Here is a 25,380-nt window from a genome sequence, read left to right as displayed (position 1 = left end):
ACCCAAGGCAGGCTGGCCGGGCCCTCCTGGTAGCTCCTGCACAAGGTACCTCTCGGGCACCGCGGGATGCACCTCGAGGAAGGTGATCTGTCCTTTCTCGCTCTCAGGCTCCTCGCTGAGGCATCTGCTCGGGGAGTCCCACTTCTACCCGTCCTGGGGCGCTGCAGCTCCTACAGGTGAGCTCTGGCTGCCTCCTGATGCTCCTCCGGCTGTGGGATCGGATCAGGTCCAGCTCCTGGAGGGTCTTGTGACCCAGAGCCCGGCGCGCCGCACGTTCACCAAGAGAAAAACCCGGGAGGGGCCAGTGCTGTTGGCCTCGCGGAGCACCAAGCAGAGGCCGGGAGACGCCTCCTGGACCCCGCGGGCCCACCTTGCAGTAGCTGCAGGCGATGCCCTCGGGCACATGCAGCGCCCAAGAAGAGCTGCCCCGCGGAGCAGCTCCTGCAACACTGTCCTGGCCTTTCTGGTCCGGCCAAAGGACCCGGGACTGAGGCCGAGACCCCCAAGGCATCCCGCCCCACACAAGGAAGCGCAATGCTCGGTAGAATCCTAAAGCTACTTTCCCTCTCCGTCTAGTTTGTTCCAATAAAAACACTAATGACAACATGCTAATGAAAATTTCCAAATCCCCTGGCCCATTAAGTTCACAGGGTCCTAAGTGGGGAGGGGGCGGGGAGTGACGGAGAAATGAACTGAAGAGCAATCATTTCCTTCCCTCCTCTCCCCAAGTATTCCCCTTCCAGGAACTGGCTAGGATTTCTCTCTCCTTCCCACTGCAAGATACTCAAATCAGCTGGAAAGCAAACTAGCTTGTTTTTAGTTTGAAGAATGCCACGACCACACGCTCTCTCTAATTCCAACAGACCCCAGCCGGCCTGCATCTAGTTAAACTTTGGACTGACCGAGGCAGTAGAGACGTCTAAGCTTCGTTCACCCCAAATTCTATCTTGCTGCCTAACTGAGATCAATTCTCTCCTGATAAAGGTATCAGCTCATAGCATCTTGTTAGTTACTTCGCTGGAGTGAAATGATTGATTTATTCAGTCAAAGCCACCTTCACATAATTGAAGTCAATCGTAGTGACAATGAAGGGTAAAACCGAAAGGAGAACAAACTGAGGGAGAATGGGAAAGATCTGTAAACCATTTTTTTTTAAATAAAGGATTCTTTTCATCATCAGAAGGGTGGAGCCGTCACAACTGGCCTGAATATGCTTAAAGAAAAGGTATAACTGGAACTAAGAACAAAAATTGAAAAGATAGCTGGATTAGATGAAATATAACTAGAAGAGAAGAACCATGCAGATGACAATTGTGAGGACTTTGAGGGAGCAATTTACAAGGTAGCCAAATGAAGGGAAGATAACAAAGGCTTGGGTAAAAAGCTTCTTTTTTTAAAAACCAAAACAAGATGAAGAAGTGAACATTAGCAACTACCAACCTATATGTTTACTTTCCCAAATAGATAACATTTTATGAGAATTATCTACAAATGCACTGAGAACATAACTTGATGAGGTAATTAGTAGAGACCAGGAAAGCTTTTGCAAGGGATGGTCTACAATATGCCACATCTTCAACATCAGAAAATTGACTGAAAAAAATGGGGGCAGCTAGGTGGCACATAGGCCCTGGAGTCAGGAGGACCTGAGTTCAAATCCTGCCTCAGACACTTAATACTTGGCTGTGTGACCGTGTGACCTTGGGCGAGTCACAACCCCAATTGCCCCTCCAAAAAGCAAGAAAAGAAAATTGACTGAAAGATGTAGAGAATACCTACTGTATTTATTGTTTGTCTGTCAAAAAGTATTTGATTAAACTACTCAACTTTCTTTCCTAAATGCTCATTCTCTTCTTTTCCTTCCCCCTTCCAACAATATATTTATTCTCATAAATAAATATATGAAATTATGTAAGATTCCTTGAAGACATAACAACAGAAACGACCCTGTATGACAACCTTCCAAACATTAATATTGGGCAAGAAAAAAACAAGAAATATGGAGAAGGGAATAAGCATTTCTATGATACCTAGAATATGCCAGGCACTGTGCTACATGTTCTGGCAAATATCTCATTTGACTCTCACAATAATCGTGCAAGGTAGGTGCTATTATCCCCATTTTACAATTGAGGAAACTGAGGCTGAGATAACTCAAGTGACTTGCCCAGAATCAGTGTTTGAGACTGGATTTGAACTCTGGTCTCCTGACTCCAGGGCCAGCCCTCTAACTCTCAAACAAAGCCCATTCTCTATAGCTGTTCAGTTCCTTCATATGCTCCTGTTTATGAATGACATTGCCCTGGTTGTTTCAAGTTCCCAGAACTTTTCAGAACCTCCAAGATGAGATTTACAGGAAATCAGCCTAAGCAGTCCACATATGAAAAGCCAAGTGAATAAAGAATGCCTATTCACTATTCGGTAAGCTTGGTTCAGTTCAAGAGCACATACATACAGATGGACAGTGAGCTGGGCTTAGAGTTGAACAAAAGGAGAAAATCAGTCTGCATTACAGGTGGGAAATTCTGGAACACTATCACTGATTTTAAGCTGTTCTTTGCCACATAGAACCGAAGACACAATCTTCTCTCATCTATGACACAGAGCTGTAGATCACGGAATTGCACACTGTCAGAAGAATCAGAATTGTACTGATAACACAATGCATTACAAAATTTTAATATAAAGAATAATGCAATCTTCATCATTGGAAGGAGTATCCACAACAACAACACAGATCCATCCAAGAAGTTCATTAAATTCTGTTCCAAGTTTTCTCAATAGGATAACAAAGCTTCTCTGTAGTTCTCTTATGATGAACAATTCTCTGATTTAAGAACCTTGGTAACTGTAAAATAGGCATCACATTAGGCATTTTTGGAATGCTTAAGTTCAACAATAGACAGCACTGTGCTCTCATACCATATTGGTCCATACCATGACGAAGTTTTGGTGAGATGTCTCGAGTAGTGGTATTTTGTTTTTAATCACAAACACATCAAGGACAGGGATAGCTAGGTATCAAAGTGGATAGAGTGCTGGGTCTGGAGGCAGGAAGATTTATCTGCCTGTGTTCAAATCTGGCCTCAGATGCTTACTAGCTATCTGACCCTGGGCAAGTCACTTAACCCGGTGTGCCTCAGTTTCCTCATCTGTAAAATGAGCTGAAGAAGGAAATGGAGACCTACTCCAGTATCTTTGTCAAGAAAACCTCAAATATGGTCACCAAAAGTCAGACACAGCTGAAAAAATGACTAAAGAATAAGGAAACATTAATGACAGACTTTGGATAAGAAAATGTTCAAAATCACTTTTTAAAAGTTTGTTTTGCATATATCCCCTTTCCACTCATAGTCCCCTTCGACCACACACACACAGTCTCCACCCTAATCACTCTCACAATAGCCTTGAAACTGGTGTTGATTCCTCAGTATGATCTATCCTCCAACTCAACTGCCAAAATGATTTTCCTGAAGTGTATGTGGTGACCATGTCACCACACCTCACCTGCATTCAATAAACTCCAATGACTCCCAATTACTTCTAAGGTCCTCAGCTTGTCATTTAAAGCCCTTCTTCCTATTCTTCTTATACTTTCCTGCCTTCCATACGCCACAATTCAGCTACATTGTCTGAATTGCAGACCTTCAGAGAGGACAATCTTATCTTCTATCCTGTGTCTTTGCTCTGACTATCCTCTATACCTGGAATTCTTTACCTCCTCACCTAAACCTCTTAAGTTTCCCTGGCTTCCTTAGAGATTCAACTCAGATCCCACCCTCAAATCTGTAGGCCTTTCCCAGTCTTCCCCCAGCTGCTAGTGCCTTCCCCTCAGAGATTACCTTCTGTCTGCTCTATATTTAACTTGTAGGAAATAACCTAGTTATTTCCAGCTTGTTTTCCCCATAAGAATGAGTTTTTTAAAGTCAAGGACTAATTCTGCCCATCTTTATATCCCAGCACTTAGCCCAATGCCTAGCGTGTAGTAATAAGCCTTTACTCAATAAATGCTTTTTAGCTGACTAACTGGTTAAGGAGCTTTTTTTTTTTGGTAAATTTTTCAATTTTAAACTTAAATACAAAATGAGAAAAGAAAAAAAAACACACTGGCATATACAAGAGCAGACCTTAAGAGATGATTCAATATAAAACAATAATTTCCATTTCTAGAAAATTTACATAATAAATACTACAGACTACTTTCAAAGCTGTCCAGCTTTTCTTTGCTTCCTTGGTGGTTTTCTTTTGTTCTCTATTGTGTACCTTTTTTTTTTAATAATATTTTTTTTCCCATTACGTGTCAAGAAAACTTTTGGCATTCATTTTTACAATATTTCAAGTTCCAAACTTTTCTCCCTTTCTCTCCTCCCCTCTCTGAAAATGGTGGGCAGTTTAATATAGTTTATATGTGTGCTATCATGTAAAAATATTTCTATATTAGCCACAGCTGTGAAAGAAGGAACAGATCAAAAGGGGGAAAAAAAAACAGGAGAAAGTGAAAAAAAATATGCTTTGATCTGCATTGGATGTGGATAGCATTTTTCTTTGTGAGTCCTCTATACTTGTCTTGGATCACTATGTTGCTGAGAAGAGCTAAGTCATTTATCGTTGATCACACAATGGTGATGATACTATGTACAGTGTTTTCCTGGTTCTGTTCATTTCAGTTTGCATTAGTTCTTACAACTCTTTACAGGTTTTTCTGAAATCTGCTTGTTCATCATTTTTCATTGCACAATAGTATTCCATTACATTCATATACCACATTTATTTAACCATTCCCTAATGGATGGGCATCCCCTCAATTTCTAATATTTTGCTACCACAAAAATGCTGCTATAAATATTTTTGCACATGTAAGTCCTTTTCCCTTTTTTATGATTTCTTTGGGATACAGAACTAGTAGTGGTATTGCTGGATCAATGGGTATACATAGTTTGGTTGCCCTTTGGGTCTAGTTCCAAACTGCTCTCCAGAATGGCTGGATCACTTCATAACTCCACTAACAGTGCATTAGGGTCCCAATTTTCCCATATCCTCTCCCACATTTATCATTTTCCATTTTTGTCATATTAGTCAATCTTATTGGTGTAAGGTGGTACCTCAGAGTTGTTTTAATTTGTATTTCTCTAATCAGAAGTGATAGAGCACTTCTTCACATGCCTATAGCTAGTTTTGATTTCTTCCTCTGGCAAACTGCCTGTTCATATTCTTTGACCATATGTCAATTGGGGAATTGTTGTACACTTTTTACTACAGTTTTTTCCCCTCCCTCCCTGTCCCCACTACCCTAAAGAAGGCTACAATTAAGCTCAGATAAGACAGGTACATATAGATATCTAGAAACATGCACACATATGTAAGACTATACTATGGTTATTTCCTCCTATCTTCTGTTTCTCTGAGGGGGGAGGGCATACTTCCTTCATAAGTCCAAATCTTTCCATGTTTTTCTAAATCAACCAGCTGATCATTTCCTATACTACAGTAATATTCCAATCCAATCATATTCTATCTGAGAGATTGTCTATGAAAGTTTTCCCCCCAATTTTCTACATTCCTTCTATTTTTGGCCACATAGGCTTTATTTATACAAGAAAATTTCTAATTTAAAATAATTGAAATTATCCTTTTTACACTTCAACAATGTTCTCACCTTATAATGCGGTTTAAGGTCTGATACCACTAAATCTACTTTTACATTTTTTTCCTCTGGTTTCTTTGAAGTTTCTGAACTTTTATTCTTCCAAAGGAACTTTGTAATTATTTTTTCTAACCCAGTAAAATTATTTTTTAGTAATTTAATTGGGATGACATTAAATAAATATATTAGGTAAAATTGACATTTAAAAATTATATTGGCTTTATCTACTCGTGAACAATAAATACTACTTCCAGTTATTTAGATCTCAGTTTATTTGTTTAAAAAGTATTATATTGGGGCAGCCAGGTTGCTCAGTGAATAAGAGCACCAGCTCCAGTGTGGGGATGACCTGGAGATCGAATCCCAGGCTCAGACACTCAGCACCACACCCAGAAACACCTGGACGTGTAACCTTGAGCAAGTTACTTAACCCCGATTGCTTAAAAAAAAAAAGTTTTTTATGTTTATGTTCATATAGTACCTGCATCTGTTTTGACAGGTATACCGTCTAGGTATTTTAAATGGTCTAAAGCAATATTGAATAATATTGCTGACACAAAATGTCATTTCTCTATTTTTCATTAAATATATTTTAACTTTAACTTTGTCTGAGATCAATGACTACTATCCCTGCTTTTTTTGCATAATAAATTCTACTCCTGCCCTTTATTTTATCTTTGAGTGTATCTCACGTTTTTGTTACCTGAAGTAACATATTGTTGTTGATTTCAAATTTTTTAATCTGCTGTCCATTTCTGTTTTGTGGGTATATTTGTTCTATTCAAATTCTAAGCTAAAATTACTTGTACATTTTCTTCCTTCCTGTTTTCCTCACTACCCTTGGTTTAAGGGGCTCTTATCCCAGCAGCTAGCACACTTTTACCTAGACAACTCCACATTCCAAATTAGCTCTAAAACTCCAAGATCTTATTATTCTTGTTTGTGGCTTGCCTTTTCCCTTCCAAGCACACTCCACCCACTTCTCCAATGAACATGTTCCCAGAAAGCCATAGCACTATTGGAATATGTCTATTATAATAATAAGAATAGCCAGCATTTATACTAACCCCTACTGTGAGGTTTTCTCATTTGATCCTCACAACAACCCTAGGATATAGGTGCTATTATTATTATTCTCATTTTACAGACAAAGAAACTGAAGCAAACAGAGGTTAAATGACTTGCCCAGAGTCACATAGCTAGTAAGTGCCTAAGACCAGATTTGAACTCATGTCTTCCTGACTCTAAGTCAAAGGCTCTATCCACTGTGCCACCCAGCTTTTTTTTTTTTTTTATCATTTTGGTAATATAAAGGTTAATATATTCCTGATAAGCATAAACTGAACACTAGCCTGGTTAGGAAAAGATCTAATCAATGCTTTGTAGAATTTTTCTTTTTCCTTGAGAATACCTGGTGCAGGTCAGATTCAAAGGATTAACTGTCTTCTCTTATATACAGGATGTATTAGTGCAATATTAAGCTTTAATGACTTCAGAAGTATAAATGCTACAGTAGCAAAGAGGTGTTGTTGCTGCCCATGTGGATTATGGATATCCACATGTGTCTGTCTACACACAATCCCAGAGAGTCAAGAATAAACATCTTTTGTGTCTCCTCCCCACGCCTTTCTTTAAGGGAGACTGATTCCTTCCAAGAAGAGAAGCAGGAAGTTGGGGTCAGTCTCTGATCACTCTGCTCTCCTCAGAGACAAAAGGTACCAACCTAGAATTATATCTATCTGCTCCCTTAAATATTATTAGTCTAGGGGATGTATTCTTTAGATTCAAACTATAGATCCTAATCACTATTTCTTTATGTGAAAGAGTATAAGCTCTATATGTAAGTCTTGACCCCTTTCCCACCAAATACCAGCTTCACAATGAACATTCATAGCAAATAGCTAAGAAAACCATTTATCCAAGCTGAGAGAAAAACAGAAATCTGGGCAGCCAGGTAGCACAGCAAGTAAAAGCACCGGCTCCAGTGTGGGGATCACCTGGGGATCAAATCCGGGCTCAGACACTTAGCACCCACCCAGAAACACCTGGCCGTGTAACCTTGAGCAAGTTACTTAACCCCGATTGCTTTAAAAAAAAAAAAAAACAGAAATCAGAGAAAACAGCATATATAATACATGTGTATATATGTATGTATGTGTGTAAAGTGAGAAAGCTCACTATGCACATATACACACATACCAGACCAGTGGTGTCAAACTTAAATAGAAACAGGGGTCACTAATCAGTACATAAGGATCCCTAGAGACCACGTAATACCTTGGTTTTAAAATATAATGTTATCTACTTTTTATTGTGTTTTTTGGTTAAATTTGTATTTATTTAAAAAAATATTTCCCAATTACATTTTAATCTGGTTCGGGCTGCACTTGGTAATATTGTGAGCTGCATGTGGCATATAAGCTACATGTTTGAAACCTCTGTACTAGAAAATACAAACTGAAGGAGCTCTCCTATTGGTGGTGGGAGACAGAGAAAAGAGAGACAGAGATGGGAGGGGTGGGGTGGGGAGAGAGAGAGAGAGACAGAGACAGAGAGAGACAGAGAGAGAAAGACAGAGACAGCAAGAGACACAGAGAGAGAGAGAGAGACAGAGAGTCCCAGTTCTCTCCCAAAGGAAAGTTCCCCCCAAAAAATATCTGGGGAGAGGGATGTGGTAGAGACTACCAACTCCTCTCATGCCAGCTTCTTGCCAGGGTCTTTTTTTCCATCAGTGACCTAAAGGAAAGCTAGCATTGTGCATCTTCTCTCTCAAAGTTGGAAGACAGAAGAAGCCCAGGATCTCTCTCATTTCCAATTCTTGACAAATCCTCCTGTCCCTCACACAGGAAAAGGGCATTGAGTAATCAGTCCCTACTTTTACTACTACTACTACTACTACTACTACTACTACTACTACCCTACTACCCATACAACTGGCCCTTCAAGCCAATGAAAACTTACTAAAAAAGCAACATTTTAAAGGTTATTTTAAAACTTAAAATATTCATATATTTCTTATTAAAATTCAGTAGAACCATCATCCTTCATTATATGTTACTCTGGTCAATTTTTAAAATTTATAACAAACTTTCATCTGCTGTTTAGTGACTTAAAGGGGTTGCCTTTATAATTCTAGTCTTAAAATCATACAAAAGAATGAGGTTTCGATGTCCACAAAACATTCTTGAGATAACCACACAAGAAAAATATCTAACTGAAACTGATCAAGTGACTGAGGCTAAGCGGGGAACTTCTTTCCTGATCTACTAGTCTGAGAAAGGTTCCTCCAGAAATTTAAAATTTACTAATTATTTAAAATGCACAAAAAAGAAATGAGCATAAATTTATATAAACTTTCAAATGATGTTTTTTTGGTAAGTTTGCTGCATTCATATGTCTAAAGTGATTAAAGCTTAAAATTGCACTAAGAGATGTTTGGGACACAGTACATTTATAAGCACCAGAAGTACATTTAGAAAAATGGGTAAGCCCACTTTCTTTTTAAAAAAATTTTTTTGGAGTGGGGAGGCAAGGCAATTGGAGTTAAGTGACTTGCTCAAGGTCACACAGCTAGTTAGTGTAAAGTGTCTGAGGCTGGATTTAAACTCAGATCCTCCTGTTTCCAGGGCCAGTGCTGTATTTACTTCACCACCTACCCACCTCAAGCCCTTTTTTTTTTTTTTCAAATTCCTACCTTGATATGGCCAAAGCTATCTGATAGCAATACATTTACCTATGAGGAATAAGTAAGAGAAAATCTACAAATTATAAGGTCTTGTCTATTTGAAAGTAGAAATAACAGACAAGAGATTTGCTTTTTTTTCAAAATACTCTGATCTATGTTAATGTTGATGAAATTATTTTCAAAGGTCTGTTCCTAACATAAAAATGATTGTTTTCTAAGTGATTTCAAGTGAAAGATTCCTTTCAAGTTACAATTTTTAAATGATTAAAAAAGTATTTAATATGGAAAGAACTTTCTAAGATCTTTTCAACCTTTTTGCAATTTGATAGCCACTCTATTTCTTTTCTGTTTTTAGATTAATCTCTAATTTGTTTTACTTTACCAAATGTTTACTTATCTATTTTTACTCTTCCTTGTCAATTACCTTCTTTCTTTTCCTTCCTCTTAAGTCTCTTGAATACTTTAATATGCTTATTTCCTGCGAAATAAGAAGCTATGAATATGTATAGCTTGTGATTTACTATTCATAAAATTAATTTTTATTTTTCTGAACAAATTGAAAGATCTGCTTCACTTGTTTAGATTTTCCTGAACAAATTCTAAAATACTGTCTTGTATTGACTTAATTGCCTAAAGACTTGATTATATTACAGAAACACTGTCCCAATGTTATTTGGTTGATGTATTTAATGCTATGCTGTCAATTTGACATTATTTTATCATTCAAATTAATTGAAAAGAATAACTTGGAAGAAACTTTTATCATGCTTTTTACATATTTTAGATTTATATGATAAAATATCAAAATCATAGGAAATGATAAAGTTCAATATCAATATAAACAGAATGTCAAATAGCCAACCATTTATATTTCTATACAAATTAACCACATTCTAAATTTGGTCATTGCACTGACCATTGTGGTATAAGAACACATTGCTACTTATTGTTATTTTATCATTCAATACTTCATTTTCTTTATTGAAGTAATTTTAAATTTTTATTTGGAGAATTTATGGGGCTATTTTTTAATCAAGTTATAACGCCTCCTTCAAATACAAGACAAATGTCAAAAATATAATCTTCAACAAATTCCTAAAATAAACTACACCTTAGTCATATTGTTTTTCAGTCATGTCTGGGATTTTCTCGGCAAAAATACTCTGAGGGCAGATTTGAGTTCAGGAAGATGAGTCTTCTGATTCCAGACTCAGTTCTCTATCCACTGTACAACCTAGCAGCCCCATCTTAGCTGTATCAATGAAATATATATTCATTCCAACATTTATTGAACTCCTACTATGTATAAGGTACAAGCCTTATACATGGCATTGAAGGCAACTAAATGGTGCAATGGATAGAGTCCAAGGTCAGAAGTCAGGAAAACCTGAGTTTGGATCTGGCCTCCCAGACACTTACTAGCTGTCTGACCCTGGGCAAGTCACTTAACCGTATTTGCCTCAGTTCCATCATCTGTAAAAGAACTGGAGAAGGAAATGGTAAACCACTCCGGTATCTTTTCCAAGAAGACCCAAATGCGGTCAGGAAGAGTCAGACATGACTGAAAACAACTGAACAACTACAACAAAAGCATTTTAAGGACTACTCTGGGCCCTTTCTAGCCTCTAGAACTAGACAGTCAACTGCAGCTCTTCTCTCCTGTGAATTAATATTTACTACTGGAGCTAAATTTACTTTTATGCATACTTATACTTAAATACCTAACAATTTTAATCAGTGAAGATGCTGATTAAACACATAGACGTCTCTTGGCTGTCTAAAGAGATTAATGGGGGTGGGGAGACAGATTATGAGTTTAGTCTGCCCCCTAGTGGTGACTCAGATAGGTAGGGAATGAACATGTCTTACGATTCTCCACCTTTACTGGGCCTGCAATAGCCACCCTTCACCCTTCCTCTACTTTCCAGGTACAAAGTCACCCCTGAAACATCAAGTCTCCTACAGATCACATTCCAAAGAACATCAATCCACAAGTATTTATTGAGCACCCATGTGCTAGGCACTGTGCATCTGAAAATTCCCTCTTACAAAAGAATTTACTGAATCTAAAGACCTAACAGAATCATTAAATCTCACAATGTATTTTATTAATTTGAGGAAGACTAGTAAACTATTGGATCCATAGTTCTTTTAAGTCCTTTGAAAAACACAGCCAGAAAAAAAAATTTCACTGGAGAGGATGAAAAATTATTCCAAAGGGAGGTAAGGGAGGCGAGGGAGGGAAGAGGAACATAGCATCTTTCAACCAAACTTGAAATTGGCCAAGTATTCACTAAATGCTCTTGATATGCACATCTTGGGCCCAACTCCTCCAGACCTGGAATTTCATCCAAGCAGGACTGTGCCTGTATACCTGCTCTTGAATCAAAACTAACCAATCTACTCCCCCAGAGGTTGGACAGGTAAAGTGCTCTACCTGGGCCCATTCAAAATGTTGCAGAGACACAGGGTGGAAGTTTTAGAGCTCACAAATAAAACTTAATGCTTGTCAGCATACCTAGTCCTTGGAGTGATACTAAGTGAATCCCAGTAAGTGCAAAGCACTGTGTTAGATACAGAGATGGAAAAGGAATGTACCCTCCCTGTCCTTATAGTTTTGTTGGAGGGACAAGACAGACTTGTTTAAGACATCCCTAGGAACTTAATAAATGCTTGTTGACTGAGTAACTGAAATAACAATGTAAGGCAATACATTGTCTATGATTAATTGGAAAAATTAGTAGTCCAGCTTAGCACTAGTGAGGTAAGGGAAGGAGGACATCAAAGTGAGCTGAAGTGGTCTGAGAATAGTTTTGGAGGATGTAGAACTTGAGCTGAACTGTGAAGAATGAAGGAAAGATAGAAGGGAAAGTGTATTCTAGCAGCATGGATCAGAATACGCAAAGGCTTATAGCTGGAAATGAAATCTAACATGTTTGTGAAACAGTGTAGAAAATAGTCTCTCTAGGGCAGAGGAATTAATTTCAATCTGGTAAACAATTATTATGTAGTTGCTATGTTCAAGGCACTATACCATACTGGGGATACCAAGATAAAAACCTCCATATGGTCCCTACTCTCAAGGCCTTTACATTCAACTGACAGAAATAAAAGTATACTAATATATAATGAAGCATAAGGCAATTTAAGGAAGGAGAGAAAACTAACTAGGAGATCAGAAAAGGCTTCTGGGCTTCACAAAGAGAAGCAAAGGATTCTAAGAAGCAAAGATGAAGGAGGGAATACATTCCAGGCATTCCTGTGTGGAGGATCAGAGACAGACACAGAATGATGAGTCCTGAAAAGAGCTAGTAGGCCAATTTGGTTGGAACGTCAAATGCAATGACTGAAAGAGAAAAATATAAAATAAGTCTGGGAAAGTAGAATGGCACCAGATTATAGGAAGCTATAAATGCCAGCCTAAGGAGTTTTTATTTTATCTTAAAATTAGTAGGGAGCCACTGAAGAATTCTGAGCAAGTAAATGACATGACCAGACCTGTGACTTAGGAAAATTATTTTGAAAGTTGTTTGGAAAATGAATTGCAGAAGAAAGTCTGGAAACATAAAGACCAATTAGAATAGTTATAATAAATAAAATTATGATGATAAATTAAAACATTACATTATATATCATATATAATAAACTATTATCTAAAATTAAATTATAATAAAACCAATAATAATAATAGTCCAAGAGAAAAGGTCTTGAATTAGAGCAATGGCTATGTGATTGGAGAAAAGAGAGAATTTGAGAGATGTTGTGGAGGTAGAATCATTAAGACATGACAACTGACTTAGATATGGGGATAAGAGAGAAGAAAGAGTCAAATGATTCCAGGCTTGAGTGAGCAGAAGGATCACTGTGCTCTGAACAGAAAGAGAGGATTTAGAGAAGTTTGTAGAAGAGGTAAAGAAAATGAGTTCCATTTTGGACACGTTGGGGTTTGAGATACTGATGGGAGATTTAGGTAGATATGTCCAATAGGCAGCTACTGCCAATAACCAACTGGAGTTTATGAGAAAAATTAGGGCTACACATATACATATATGTGTATATATACATACACATCATATAAACATGTAGAGAGACAGGCAGACTTGGGAGTCATCTATACAGAAATGACAACTGAATCCATGGGAGCTGACGAATTCATTAAAGAACACGGTTATAGGGAGAGAAAGCACAAGAGCCTAGGGAGACAATCATTCTTAGAGGAGGGGAGATGGATGTGACCAGACAAACAAAACTGAAGGGGAGTCAGATAGATAAGAAAAAGAACCAAGAGAGAGTAGCACCACACAAGGGAAGGAATGAAGAGTATCCGGAGAGGGTGCGTAGCTGACACTGTAAAATACTGTCCTCATGAAGGATGGAGACTGAAGAAAAAAATCAGATTTAGCAAAAGAGATCTTTTGTAATCTTAGAAAAAAGTTTGACTCACATGATGTAGGCCTGCAAACTGAGGAATGAGAAGTGGAGACAATGAACTTGGAATATTGTTTCTAGCAGTTTGGCAGTGAAATGGAGGAAAGATACTAGATAACTTAAGATGGCAGGGTGAAGGATTTATAGGGATGCCTGAAATGTAGGCAAGGAGGCAAAGAATTCAAGAATGGACCACACTGTATAATTGAACAGGTTATATGGTCAAGATTGTGAATGGGAAAAAATGAGGCCAGAGCAGGAATGACAGACTGGGAGAACAGAGAGAATAGAAGAAAAACTGAAAATTAAAGTGCAAATGAAGAAAAGAGTTGGGAGTGAGGCAAAGTAAAAGTGGAAGGACAAGAAACTGATAAAAGAATAGAATTTTAGAGTTCAGAATCTGAGAGAAGGAAGTTGTGGGCAATGGTTTGATCTAAAGTATAGTCATTTGTTACTCTGGGTGGTTGGGGGTGGAGAGGGGAAAAGTTAAGAAATATTATAAGAGCTAAGCAGGGTGATGAAGTGTACATCAGAATGTTCAAAGGGCCACCAATTTGTCTAATTTTTCCCATTTCTAAGTTCTGCAGGAAGAGCAGAAGAGAGAAAGGCTTCTAATTAGGCTTCTCCTAATTAGGAGAAGTTTGGGAGAAACTATGAAAAAAAAATGGAGAACAATTTCTAGGTATAGTTTCTACTTCCAGCTTCTATGAAAGAAGGCTGAAGAAGTAAATTTGTAAGTTTAAAAAAAATAATAAAACAAATAAGAGATTAATTTGAAAGGGAAAAAAAGGTGTGACTGTCAAGTTACTAAAAGACTGAAAAGGTCTTACAAGATGCTTAGAATATATAAACACCTACAAGTTGTCCAAAAACCAAGTCTGAGAATCTAAATCAATACTGCAAGCAGGGGTAATTCCGTTGTAATTTGCATTGACTGTATAATGATAGTACTTCAGTCAAAGTCAAGTGACTTTCCTGTTTCAAGTGTAGGCTGGTCTAATCCATTACAGGTTGGAGAGGACAATGAAATGTTCCTAAATAAGGATACCTTTATCCCTCAATGGGGAAATAAAGAATCTGAAGTGACATAGAGGAAACAATCCTTGTCAGAAGGTTAGAGAGGGGAAGAATGTCATTCAGGAAGAAAAGGAAAGGCATAACTGTACATTTCTAACAATAAAATTTGAGGATCTTCCTGAAGAGGAAGATGGATGTTCTGAGGAATAAGTCACAGCTCATCCTCCAATTAATAACACTACTGAGCCATAGAAACTATCAGGTAAGAGGTCAGAAGAAGAAAAGACCAACCGTGGGTGTTAACTTCTTCATTCAGAGGCGCCAATGCTGCTATCTGCCAACCTAATAACAACAGAGATGTTGTCTTTCCAGGGCATGTATTCCAGACATGAGAACCTCCCAAGACTTATGAAAACATGACTACAACCTACTTCTGGTGGTTAGTGGAGTCACAAATGACTGCCAAAAGAAACCTTTAAAAATGATATAAAAAAATTGTCTTGGACAAAAACTTGAAGGACATAGGGTCCCAGACTCTGCTTTTCTCATTGCTGCCCTCTAAAAGCAAGGAATGATCACTTCTTTGGTGTTATCAGTAGGGACTGCTTTTCTGGCATGGGCTGGACTAGATGGCCACTGAGGTAGAACTCTTCCAGTTCTAAAAATGTTTTTTATGTATAATGAAGACCCAAAGGATAAGGATTGAGCTGAAGAAAACAACTTCCAAGTCATATACTAAGTTAAGAAAGCAGGAAGACTGACTTGAAGGCCAGTAGATAGTAGTATAGTATACTGATTTTGAGATTCTTAGTTCAGATGCCTCCAGGCGATGTAAAGTAACTAGGTGGATGCGGATTGTGATTTGATGAAACAGATCCCATATTTTTTTTGTATTGATTTAATGTCTAATAGGCCTAATCTTTGTTGAAGATTTTTATTGCAGAGCCAAGATATATCAGGTCTTTTTCAAAGTATCTTTTTTTTTTTTTAATATCCTAAACAAGAAGGTGATTTGTCATAGTGGAAAAAGCTATGGAAAACAACAGGCAGAACCAAAAGAATAAATCAACTGGACTATACTTAATCTCAGCTCTACCACATAGTGTGTGCAAGTCACTTGGCCTCAATTTACTTATAAAATTAGCCCCTTCCACCTCTAAAATTCTATGATTTTATAAGTCCTACATTTTGACCTTCATCTTTAGTGGAAGATGTTGTGGGATAAGCTCCTTAATTAATGACAATTATTGGTAAGAAGGGTTCCTTTTCCCATTTAGGCAATTCTATGTATAAGGCATTTCAGGAAAAAGTTTGTATAGTTAAGAGGATAACTGATAGAAAGCTTTAGTGAGAGGATTATATTTATTGTAGACAGAAGCTGAAGTTGTCGAATAGCTTGAAAAATATTTATAAGGCCAATAGCACTTTCCAGCCTGAAATGAGAAAACAGTGGCATTGATTTGAGTAAATTTCCTCCACCATCATACCCATGAATAGATAAAATTTGTTGACACAACCCCGCAGGACAGTGTGGTTTTCAAAACAATTAACTTTCCATATAGCCATGGGAGCTACTTTTCCATTGAGTTTTCAGTTTAATTTCTCTACTGAGAGTAAGAGTAAGAACAAAACACTAGTTTACTATGGATAAATCAATGAAATTCCTTGCTATTTTTCAGGGAACAAAAGAAAATGTACCATTTGTGTGGTATTTAGCAAGTCACTTAATGTGCAGCAGCAATTACCTCATTTATAAAATGAGGGGGTTGGACTAAAAGGCTTCTAAGTTCCCTTCCAGTACTAAATCTACAAACTTATCAAACGTAAGCTTTGTTTATGAAACATTTGAGGTAAATGCAGTTATTACAAATCCACACTGTTGGTTTTCTTATCTTTAGGAATTTTCCTGTGCATTCTCCTTTTGAATATATTCTATAAATTACAGGGATAATAAGATCAAGTGAAAAACTTTGACAATACTAAGTGAAGCAATCAGTCTGTGCCAGACTTTGATTCCAGAGCATGCATGGTTTTTCATGTATTTTACTGATGCTTTTTTAAACCTCCTCCCCACCTATCATTAAAACTCTCATATAACAAAGAAAAACAGTTAAGCCAAAGTGACATAACTACAGTGACTGATCAGATCATAGAACTTAGAATTGGAAGAAACCTATGAGATCATTCAGTTCAACATTTACAGATGAGAAACCAAAGGACACAGTGCCTATCACCTAGCAAGTTTTAATGTTTTATGTATCAAGCTACCTACCTACCTACCAACCAATCTATCTATCCATGCAGGATAAGTTACTCACCCAAATTTGAAGAGCAAATTAGAGGCAGCATTGGGCCTAGAACCCAGTCTGCTTCTCAGTTCCATGCTCCCTCCAGGCTGCCCCAACTGCCCACTTCCTGTTCACCACAAAAATCATTATCATCTCAAAACCAACCTAATAATAGTTCCTCCTCCTGAATCCCTTGCTCATATCGATTTTCCCCAAGAAGCTAGAAACTTTAAAACATATTTAACAATTCCCTCTTTAATAAATTCTGCCACATCACAACCAATCTCAGATTCTTCCTTAAGAAGCTCACAACTCATCTCTTTCCATTCCCACTGACACTATCTGATTTTAGGGCCTTGCCTTAATACCTGTATTACTGGCAAGGGACCCCTTATTGGAGGAAGGCAAATTAAAACAACTCTGAAGTCTCACTTTAAAAAAAGAATTTTGGTTTCAAAATTTAGCAGAAACTATGGAACAAATTTAATGTAACAAACATTTAAGTACCTATTATGTGAAGAATACCATATTGGTGCCCTGGAAGATACAAAAGTCAGGTAGTAGGAGCAACTAGGTGGCACAGTGAATAGAACACTGGCCCTGGAGTCAGGAGGACCTGAGTTCAAATTCGGCCTCAGACACTTAACACTTACTAACCGTGTGATCTTGGGCAAGTCACTTAACCCCAATTGTCCAGCCTTCCCCCTTCCAAAAAGGAAAAAAAAAAAAGGTAGTACATGGTTTTCCTGTCTTATCTAAATGAAATAATATTTATAAAGCTCTCTGCACAGTGCCTGACACGCTGTAGGCATTTAATAAATACTTACTCCTTTCCCTGCCCCTTCCTCACCCTAAGAGAATTTAATCTAGTAGAAACAATTAAACGAGACAGCAAATTGTTTCAACACAGGACTTTATAGCTGACTCTAGTTAACTATATTAATAAGACCCTGAAAGCAAGATTATCCTCAATAAGCAAAAGGAAATTTAACTTTATACAGATAACAATGGCAACAATGACAACAAAATAGTTTAAAGCTGATTCAATTCACAAACTTACCACAACTCAGCATTTTATAGGGCTTATTCTATATCAAAAGTGACATGGACAGATTGTTCAGAATTACTAAAGAGACAAGTCATCTCACAGTGCTTTATGTTTTTTGCAAATGTTGGTACAATTCACATCTAAATTTGATGCAGAACTTAGGTTGTATTAAAACAGTTCAATTTTTCAGCCACATGCTATATGGACACGGGTGCTAGGAATCTAGGAGAGACTGGCTGTGAGTACCATTTCTTGTCTTCAACTGTGATTGAGCAATGTCTGCAAGTGCACTCTGTATTTTTTCTAAAAGCATATCTCCTCTGTAAACAACATCTTCAAGACATGTAGCAGCCTCATGGTTTTCTTCTTCCAGCTTACATAAGCTTGCAGCCTTAGGGGGAAGAAAAGCAAATGAATGCTTTTAGAATGAAAAGGGGAGAAAAAACCATTGGTGATTAATGAAGGTTAAAAGTGATGAACTCAGCAATAAACTGATATGCTTTTAAATCTGGATGGCTTTCCACATGCTGAAGTTCACAGACTTGTGGGAAAAGCAAAAATTAGTCAATATTTTATACACTGAGCAAACTCTGCTATGTAGCTTTTCAAAAACTAGGAACCTTTGAAAACAAATATGGGCTATCTATAGGTAACTCCCCTGCTCATAATTTTTAATACCATATTCATATTTCTACCCTACTCAAACCTTTAATTAGGAGAAAATAACCCACATTTACATAATGCTTTAAGGTTTTCAACGTATTTTCCTCACAACAAACCTATGAAATAGATACTGGTAATATTATTCTCATTTTAAGGATGAGGATATTAAAGGTAAGAAAGGGCAAGTGACTTGCTATGGTTAGGGATCCAGAAGATGTTATAGTATTTGAGATAGTATGCAAACCCAGATCTCCTACCTGCTGAGAAAGTTAACAAAAATGAAGGTTATCTTAGAAAGGGTTGTCAGACCCAGCATACTGAGGTTTGCCCTCAAGTGCAGAATCCAGGTCTATTCTCATATGCTAGGTGTTAAATATTACCACAAAAGACAATAATCTGTCTTATTTAGAAATTTTCTAAGGAACCTTACCTGCAAAGCAGCTGTAGATTCTTCACTAGGTAACGAATCTATCAAAACATCTATGTCCTTTGCTGTTCGTGCAATTAATGCTGCAAAGAGCTGGGCATATTCTATAGAAACAATTTAACTTGATTAGGAAATTACAGAATACTTGAAGCTCTCAGAAATCAAACATATTTTAAAATAATTAACCTGAATACCTAAATCATTGACTTTTTATAAAAGGTTCCCAATACTTAAAATTTTATTTTAATGTCCAAATCTTACTGAGCTTATATTAACTAAAATTTATATTTATCCCTATTAACTGCTATTAATTAACCTGGAAATTAAAGGCAAATCTAACACAAGTAGTGTCCAAAATAAGTTACCACTTACAGATCCAATTAACACTAAAATCTTCTGATACCACATATATATAAATAATGAAAAATCACAACCATGTGGCAGCCAGGTGGCGCAGTGAGTAAGAGTACCAGCCCCAGAATTGGGAGACCTGGGATCAGTTCCGGCCTCAGATACTTGGCACCCACACACACACAAAAATAACTGGCTGTGTAACCTTGAGCAAGTTACTTAACCCTGATGGCTCTAAAAAAAAAAAAATCACAATCTTCAAGGAAGCAAAGTAAGTCACACAAAGAAAAGGCAATGAAGAGCCAAATACTATGGTAGATGTAAATAGAATGGATCATATTACCAAAATAAACTGCATGCAAAATTCAGGGCAAAAGAGATAAAAAAAAAAATCTGTCTGACCAGAAAAGGATGGGCCAGTATCTCTCAAAAATGAGAAATAATAAATGGATCATCCAAATGCCAACCAGGTACCCAAATAATATGACAAGAGCTAGATGCAGCCTCTACAGAGGATCTAAATAAAAACATGGAGAAGTCACATAGGACAAAGTATAGAGGGACTATAATTTTCAGCACTGGAGCACTTCAGCACAATTATATTTCCCATGAAGTTTAATTAATAGGATTTCTTCACATGTTCAGCTACTCTAGTAAGTAAACTCAACTTTTATCATATCCAGAACTAGGTCATTTCAAAAATCTCTCAGGTTTGAAGAAAACACACAAGAGAAAACACTCCTTCAATTGCAAAGGGTGGGGGGGCCACTAATGTGAAATACTACGTACAATATGAGATATGGTCAGTGTTAGTTAGTTTTACTCCCTAATTTTCCCTCTTCTTTTTAATCTTTGTTATGACAGAGGGCTTCCAGGATAAAGATATCTTGGAAACAATGTGATACAAAAAAAAGATATTCAATAAAAACTTTAAATTTTTAAAAATAAAACAAATACAAATAGTTTATGGATTGTAACACCAGATTTTACCAAATTTAAAAGTCCTTCCCTCTACTAGTCCTGGTCCTTTTTCCCAGTCCCCACTCAGAAAAGTAGAGGTGTGATTCACTCAAGACTAAGCATTAAAGTATGACCTGATACCAGGTTTCTGATACACTATATGAATCAGAACAAGTATACTTCCCTCATCTAGATGAAATGGGAATAACAATAATCTACCTCACAAGATTAATTTATAGCTAGTTACCTCACAGTTAACAGGCTGTACCCTTCCCCAGAGATACTATTACTAAAATGCATGCTCAGACTGGACTGAGTATACAGGGAAGCACAAATCCATTACCATTACTGGGAACCATTAACCATCTACCTGACAATGGATCAGCAATGTTGTAACTATATAAAAGGACAGTTTATTTCACAAGATTGATGTATTATAACAACCCACTACAAATAAACCTAAATAGCTTAAAACATTTTAAGTGTATAAAAAGAAAATATATTTTCATCTTCTGAGCAAATGTATATAGTAAAGCAGTTTAACTTAAATTAAAACATATAAAGAACTTACCTTCTGTAGGATTTGCTGGTTGATCTTTGTTGATTGCTGTCTGAATATTGTTGAAAGAAGCAGGAGGACCACATTGCTGCAACACTCCAATGGCATTACAAAACTGATCTGCAAGCTAGAAACAGATTATGAAAAGATTAGGGACTCAGGGTTGTTATTTTTGCAAAGTTTAGGGATATTGGAAGCAATATTTTTTTTTTGGAGGGGGGGAAGGCAAAGCAATTGGGGTTAAGTGACTTGCCCAAGGTCACACAGCTAGTAAGTGTCAAGTTTCTGAGGTTGTAATTGTACTCAGGTCCTCCTGACTCCAGGGTCAGTGCTCTATTCACCTAGCTCTATTCATACTCCCCTCCCCCCCACCCCTTTTTTAAGCAACTTTTTTTAGTGATAGTCCCTAGATAAAGAACCAAAATTATTGATAAACTTTTAAAAAGTCATTTTGAATAAAATAAATCAAATGAATTTAAATGGCAATATTTTACCTATGTAAAAATGTTATACAAGTGAAGAATTAGACAAAATAGGAAAGAATGATTTAAAAACACATTTTCCTTTCTTCTGTATGAAAGCACTACAATCATGCCTAGGACAGGCACCAAAGAAATCACCTGAGAATTCACCCAGGCACCAGGTACCCAGGTACAATACGTTGTTCACAGACTATTATTCCTGATACTCTGGGCTCATTTAGAAGAGCATCAGGGTGACATAATTGCTCAACTGCTCTCTGCTATCTCTAGGCTGATGACTCCTAACTTTCTTTCAGCGCTTATCTCTCAACCTAGCCTCCATTTCCAACTGCCTACTAGATGTTTCAAAGGAGGTATTTCATCCTTTAGACTCAGCATATGTTCAAATCATCTTCCCACATGAAACTGACTCCCCTTTCTGATATTCCTGTCCATCTATGGTACCATTAATATCATTCTTCAGTTAGCTCTAAACCTAAGAGTCATATCATAGAATTCAAGAGTTGGAAGGGACTTGACCTCAGAGGTCATCTAGACCAACCTCCACTATATTAGCAAATGGTCATTTGGTTTCCACTTAAAGCCTTCAGTAATGAGAACCTCACTATCTGCTAAGGCACCTCATCTCAGTTCTAGTCTCTTCACGATCCTGGTCATCCTCAAATTTTTAATATTCTTCTGAAAAAGTAGAAGTGAATACAAATTTCCAAATGTGGTGCAACCAGAATATAATACAACTTGTTTTTGTTGAGTAATTTCAGTCATTCCCAACTCTTCATAATCCCATTTTGTGGTTTTCTTGGAAAAGATACTGGAGTGGTTTGCCATTTCCTTCTCCAGCTCATTTTACATATGAGGAAACTGAGGCAAACAGGGTTAAGTGACTTGCCCAGGGTCACACAGCTAGTAAGTATCTGTGTCCACATTTGAACTCAGGAAGATGAGTCTTCCTGACTCCAGCCCAGGCACTCTATCCACTGCACTACCTAGCTGCCCACAACACAACTATCACCTCTTTTTCTAGATGCTATGATTGTACTTATTAACTGTAAAACCTTAGGGAAATCACTTATTCTCTATGGTGAGATAGTTGGACCAGATGACCTCTATCCCCTTTAGCTCTAAATAGATTATTCTATTTTAATTAAGTCTAAGCTCATTTTAGAGTTTTTGGTTGCCCTGTCACTGTTGATTCATACTTGGACTTTTAACAGCCTCTACTGTCTGGATCTATCTCTATGATCTTATGATTCTCCTTTTATTGTTAACAAGTAATATTAATTTCTTCCTTTAAAATATCTCATTACCTGTCCCTTATTTTCTATTCCTATTACCTAATCATCTGTTCACTTGTGCATTACTGCAATAGATTCCTAATGTCTCTAGTCTCACATTCCTTTAATCTGTTCTATATAAAACTGTGGCATCTAATTTTTTAAAAACACCACTTTTATCATGTTACCACTCTGCTCAAAACCTTTCAGTAGTTTCCTATCGTCTTCAGGATAAAATTCAAATACATTAGATGAGCTTTCAAAGTTCTCAATAATATCTCCCCTACCCACTATTTCCATTTTATCTTCTGATTCATTTAGGCTCCATGAACCCTTTCTACATTTCTTGAGCAAGCTAATCTTTACTTTCTTGAATCCACAGGACTTGAGTTGCATTCACATTGGATTTTAATCAATATGCTGTTTTGGTATTGTTATTTTTAAAAATGCATATATATTTTGTCCTAACTAAACTCTAGGTTCTTTGAGGGAAAGAACTGTATCTTGCAGAACTTAGTGAGGCTGTGCATACAGTATACACTCATTATCTGTCAAATAAACGAACTTCCACTTTCACCTCTATTTCCATAAGTTCCCTTCTGAAGACAATGGCTAAGATGAATCAATATTCCCTATATTTTTTGTACATAAGATAAATGCGATCAATTTTGCAGTACCATCTCCAATTTAATTCTGGCTGAACAATCACACTGCAATGATCAGGAACTTAAGGTTCTTCATCCTGCTGCCACACTGGTCAGCAAGCCCAATTCACTAGGGCAGTCAAGTGGCTGGGTGACGAGCACTAGACTTGGACTCAGGGACACTGTGCCAGGCACTGTGCTGAGATATTTTTCACAAATATTATCTCATTTCAACCTCACAACTCTGTGAGGTGGGTGTTGTTATTTCCATTTTACAACTGAAAACAGTGAGGCAAACAGAGCAAACTGGGCAGATGTCACAGTTAGAGAGCCCCTATGGGTTTCCCAGGCCCAGTCTCTACCCATCATCACTAGCTGCCTCTAACAATAATAACCACATCAATAGCTTCTGTGAAAAGCAACTAAGAAAACACACCTTCGGCTTCTTCACATGTAAGGGTTATACCGACACATCGGGTGCTCTGGGGCCAACAGAGATGAGACAACACGTAAGGCACACTGACAGCTTTAAATGAAGTCACCTGCTTCTTACAGTCAAAAAGACCCGAGTTCACAATAGGTTTCCCATACTTACAAGTTGTCCATGCCCCGAGGCAGGTCACTTAACCTGTCTGCCTCAGTTTCCTTAACTGTAAAATAGAGACCATACTAGCGCTTATTGCCCAGGGCTGTTGTGGGGATTAAATTAAAAACAGCAGCCCTCTACACAGTGCCTGGCACAGAGAAGTCTCTTATTAAATGCTTATTATTAGCACGGTTCCACGTTCATATAAGGTGCTTTAAAAATATTTATTGATTGGCATCTGCAGAGGGCTTAGCACAGTGCCAGGCATAGAAGAGGTGCTTAATATTTATCGATTAACATCTGTAAAGTGCATAGCTCATGCTAGGCGCTTAATGTTTATTTTTATCTGATAGGCGCTTCACAGTGGGTGGAAAACAGTTGGCGCTTAATAGATGTTGGTTACTGATTCACTTCTGTAACGCGATCAGCACGGTTCCTGCCCCTTATGGGGTCGTTCCTCTATTGGGGGTCAGCTACTGTGGCTGTGGACTGATACTCGGGGCACTCTCCTCCCGAGAGGGTCAAGCCGGCGCCCATCTTGGGAGGAGGAGCAGCCGCCGCCACAGCACAGGCGCGTGCCGAGGGCCAGCAGCGCGCGCTTCCCTCCTCCGGGCCGTGGACCGCCGGGCGACGCGCAGGACTCTCCTCTGGGCCCCCTCCCCTCCCCACGGTGTAACCCGGGCCGCTCCCGAGTCAGACCGGCCGCACTGGGAGAGGGGGAAGGGGAGGGGAGTCGAGCCCGAGGCGATGACGTCTCCCGTAGGTCTCTCGTACAAGCCCACGCCGCGGCCCCTCCCCCCTGCCCCGCAGCCTGGGTCAGTCCGCCTGTGGCTCCCGGGCCGGCGGCGGTATCGCCAGCTCTCTCACCTCGTCACCTCAGCCCAGCCAAAGAAAACGCCAAAACCCCGACGCCCCATTCCCCGCCCAGGAATAAAAGAGGCGGCGACCCCAACGCCATCGCCTCCTCACCGAGTTGACGGCATCCTGAAGCTGAGTAAGACGATCCGCCATGTTGCCAGCGTAGTCGCTTAAGCCGCAGCCCTTCCTATAGCCCGCTCCCACCTGATTGGACGGCGCGGGCAACCAATCACGAGACTGCTCTTCAGAAAGGGGGCGGGTCTATTGCCCAGCAGGGTGCTCGAAAGGGAGTTAGTTTGTTGTTGTTTAGTCTTTTCGGTCGTTCCCTACTCTTCCGGACCTCGTTTGGGGTTTTCTTGACTAAGTCGCAGGCGAGGTTTCCATTTCCTTCTCCATCTCATTTTGCAGTTGAGAAAACGGAGCAAATTGGGTTAAGTGACCTTGTCGGGATTACACAGCTAGTGTC

General features: G+C 38.3%; 1 protein-coding gene and 1 long non-coding RNA gene across 2 annotated transcripts; one reads left to right on the top strand and one right to left on the bottom strand.

The window, feature by feature from the left end:
* Positions 1 to 996: 996 nt before the first annotated feature.
* On the top strand, positions 997 to 18,224 carry LOC138175806 (uncharacterized). The gene is made up of 2 exons (XR_011172096.1): positions 997 to 2,044; positions 17,871 to 18,224. It is a non-coding gene; the product is annotated as an uncharacterized lncRNA (long non-coding RNA).
* On the bottom strand, positions 17,959 to 25,161 carry LOC138175805 (mediator of RNA polymerase II transcription subunit 21). The gene is made up of 4 exons (XM_069106302.1): positions 25,026 to 25,161; positions 21,083 to 21,197; positions 19,204 to 19,304; positions 17,959 to 18,501 (listed from the first exon to the last, which is right to left on the bottom strand). Exons 1-4 carry the CDS (start codon positions 25,065 to 25,067, stop codon positions 18,325 to 18,327), a joined length of 435 nt encoding a protein of 144 aa, XP_068962403.1. The 5' UTR covers positions 25,068 to 25,161; the 3' UTR covers positions 17,959 to 18,324.
* Positions 25,162 to 25,380: the final 219 nt, after the last annotated feature.

This window comes from Petaurus breviceps, unplaced genomic scaffold (assembly GCF_028583685.1).
Source record: "Petaurus breviceps papuanus isolate PSGF00001 unplaced genomic scaffold, PetGlider_PUasm1.0 79, whole genome shotgun sequence".
Classification (NCBI taxonomy): domain Eukaryota; kingdom Metazoa; phylum Chordata; class Mammalia; order Diprotodontia; family Petauridae; genus Petaurus; species Petaurus breviceps.
This window is presented reverse-complemented; position numbering and strand designations above follow the sequence as displayed.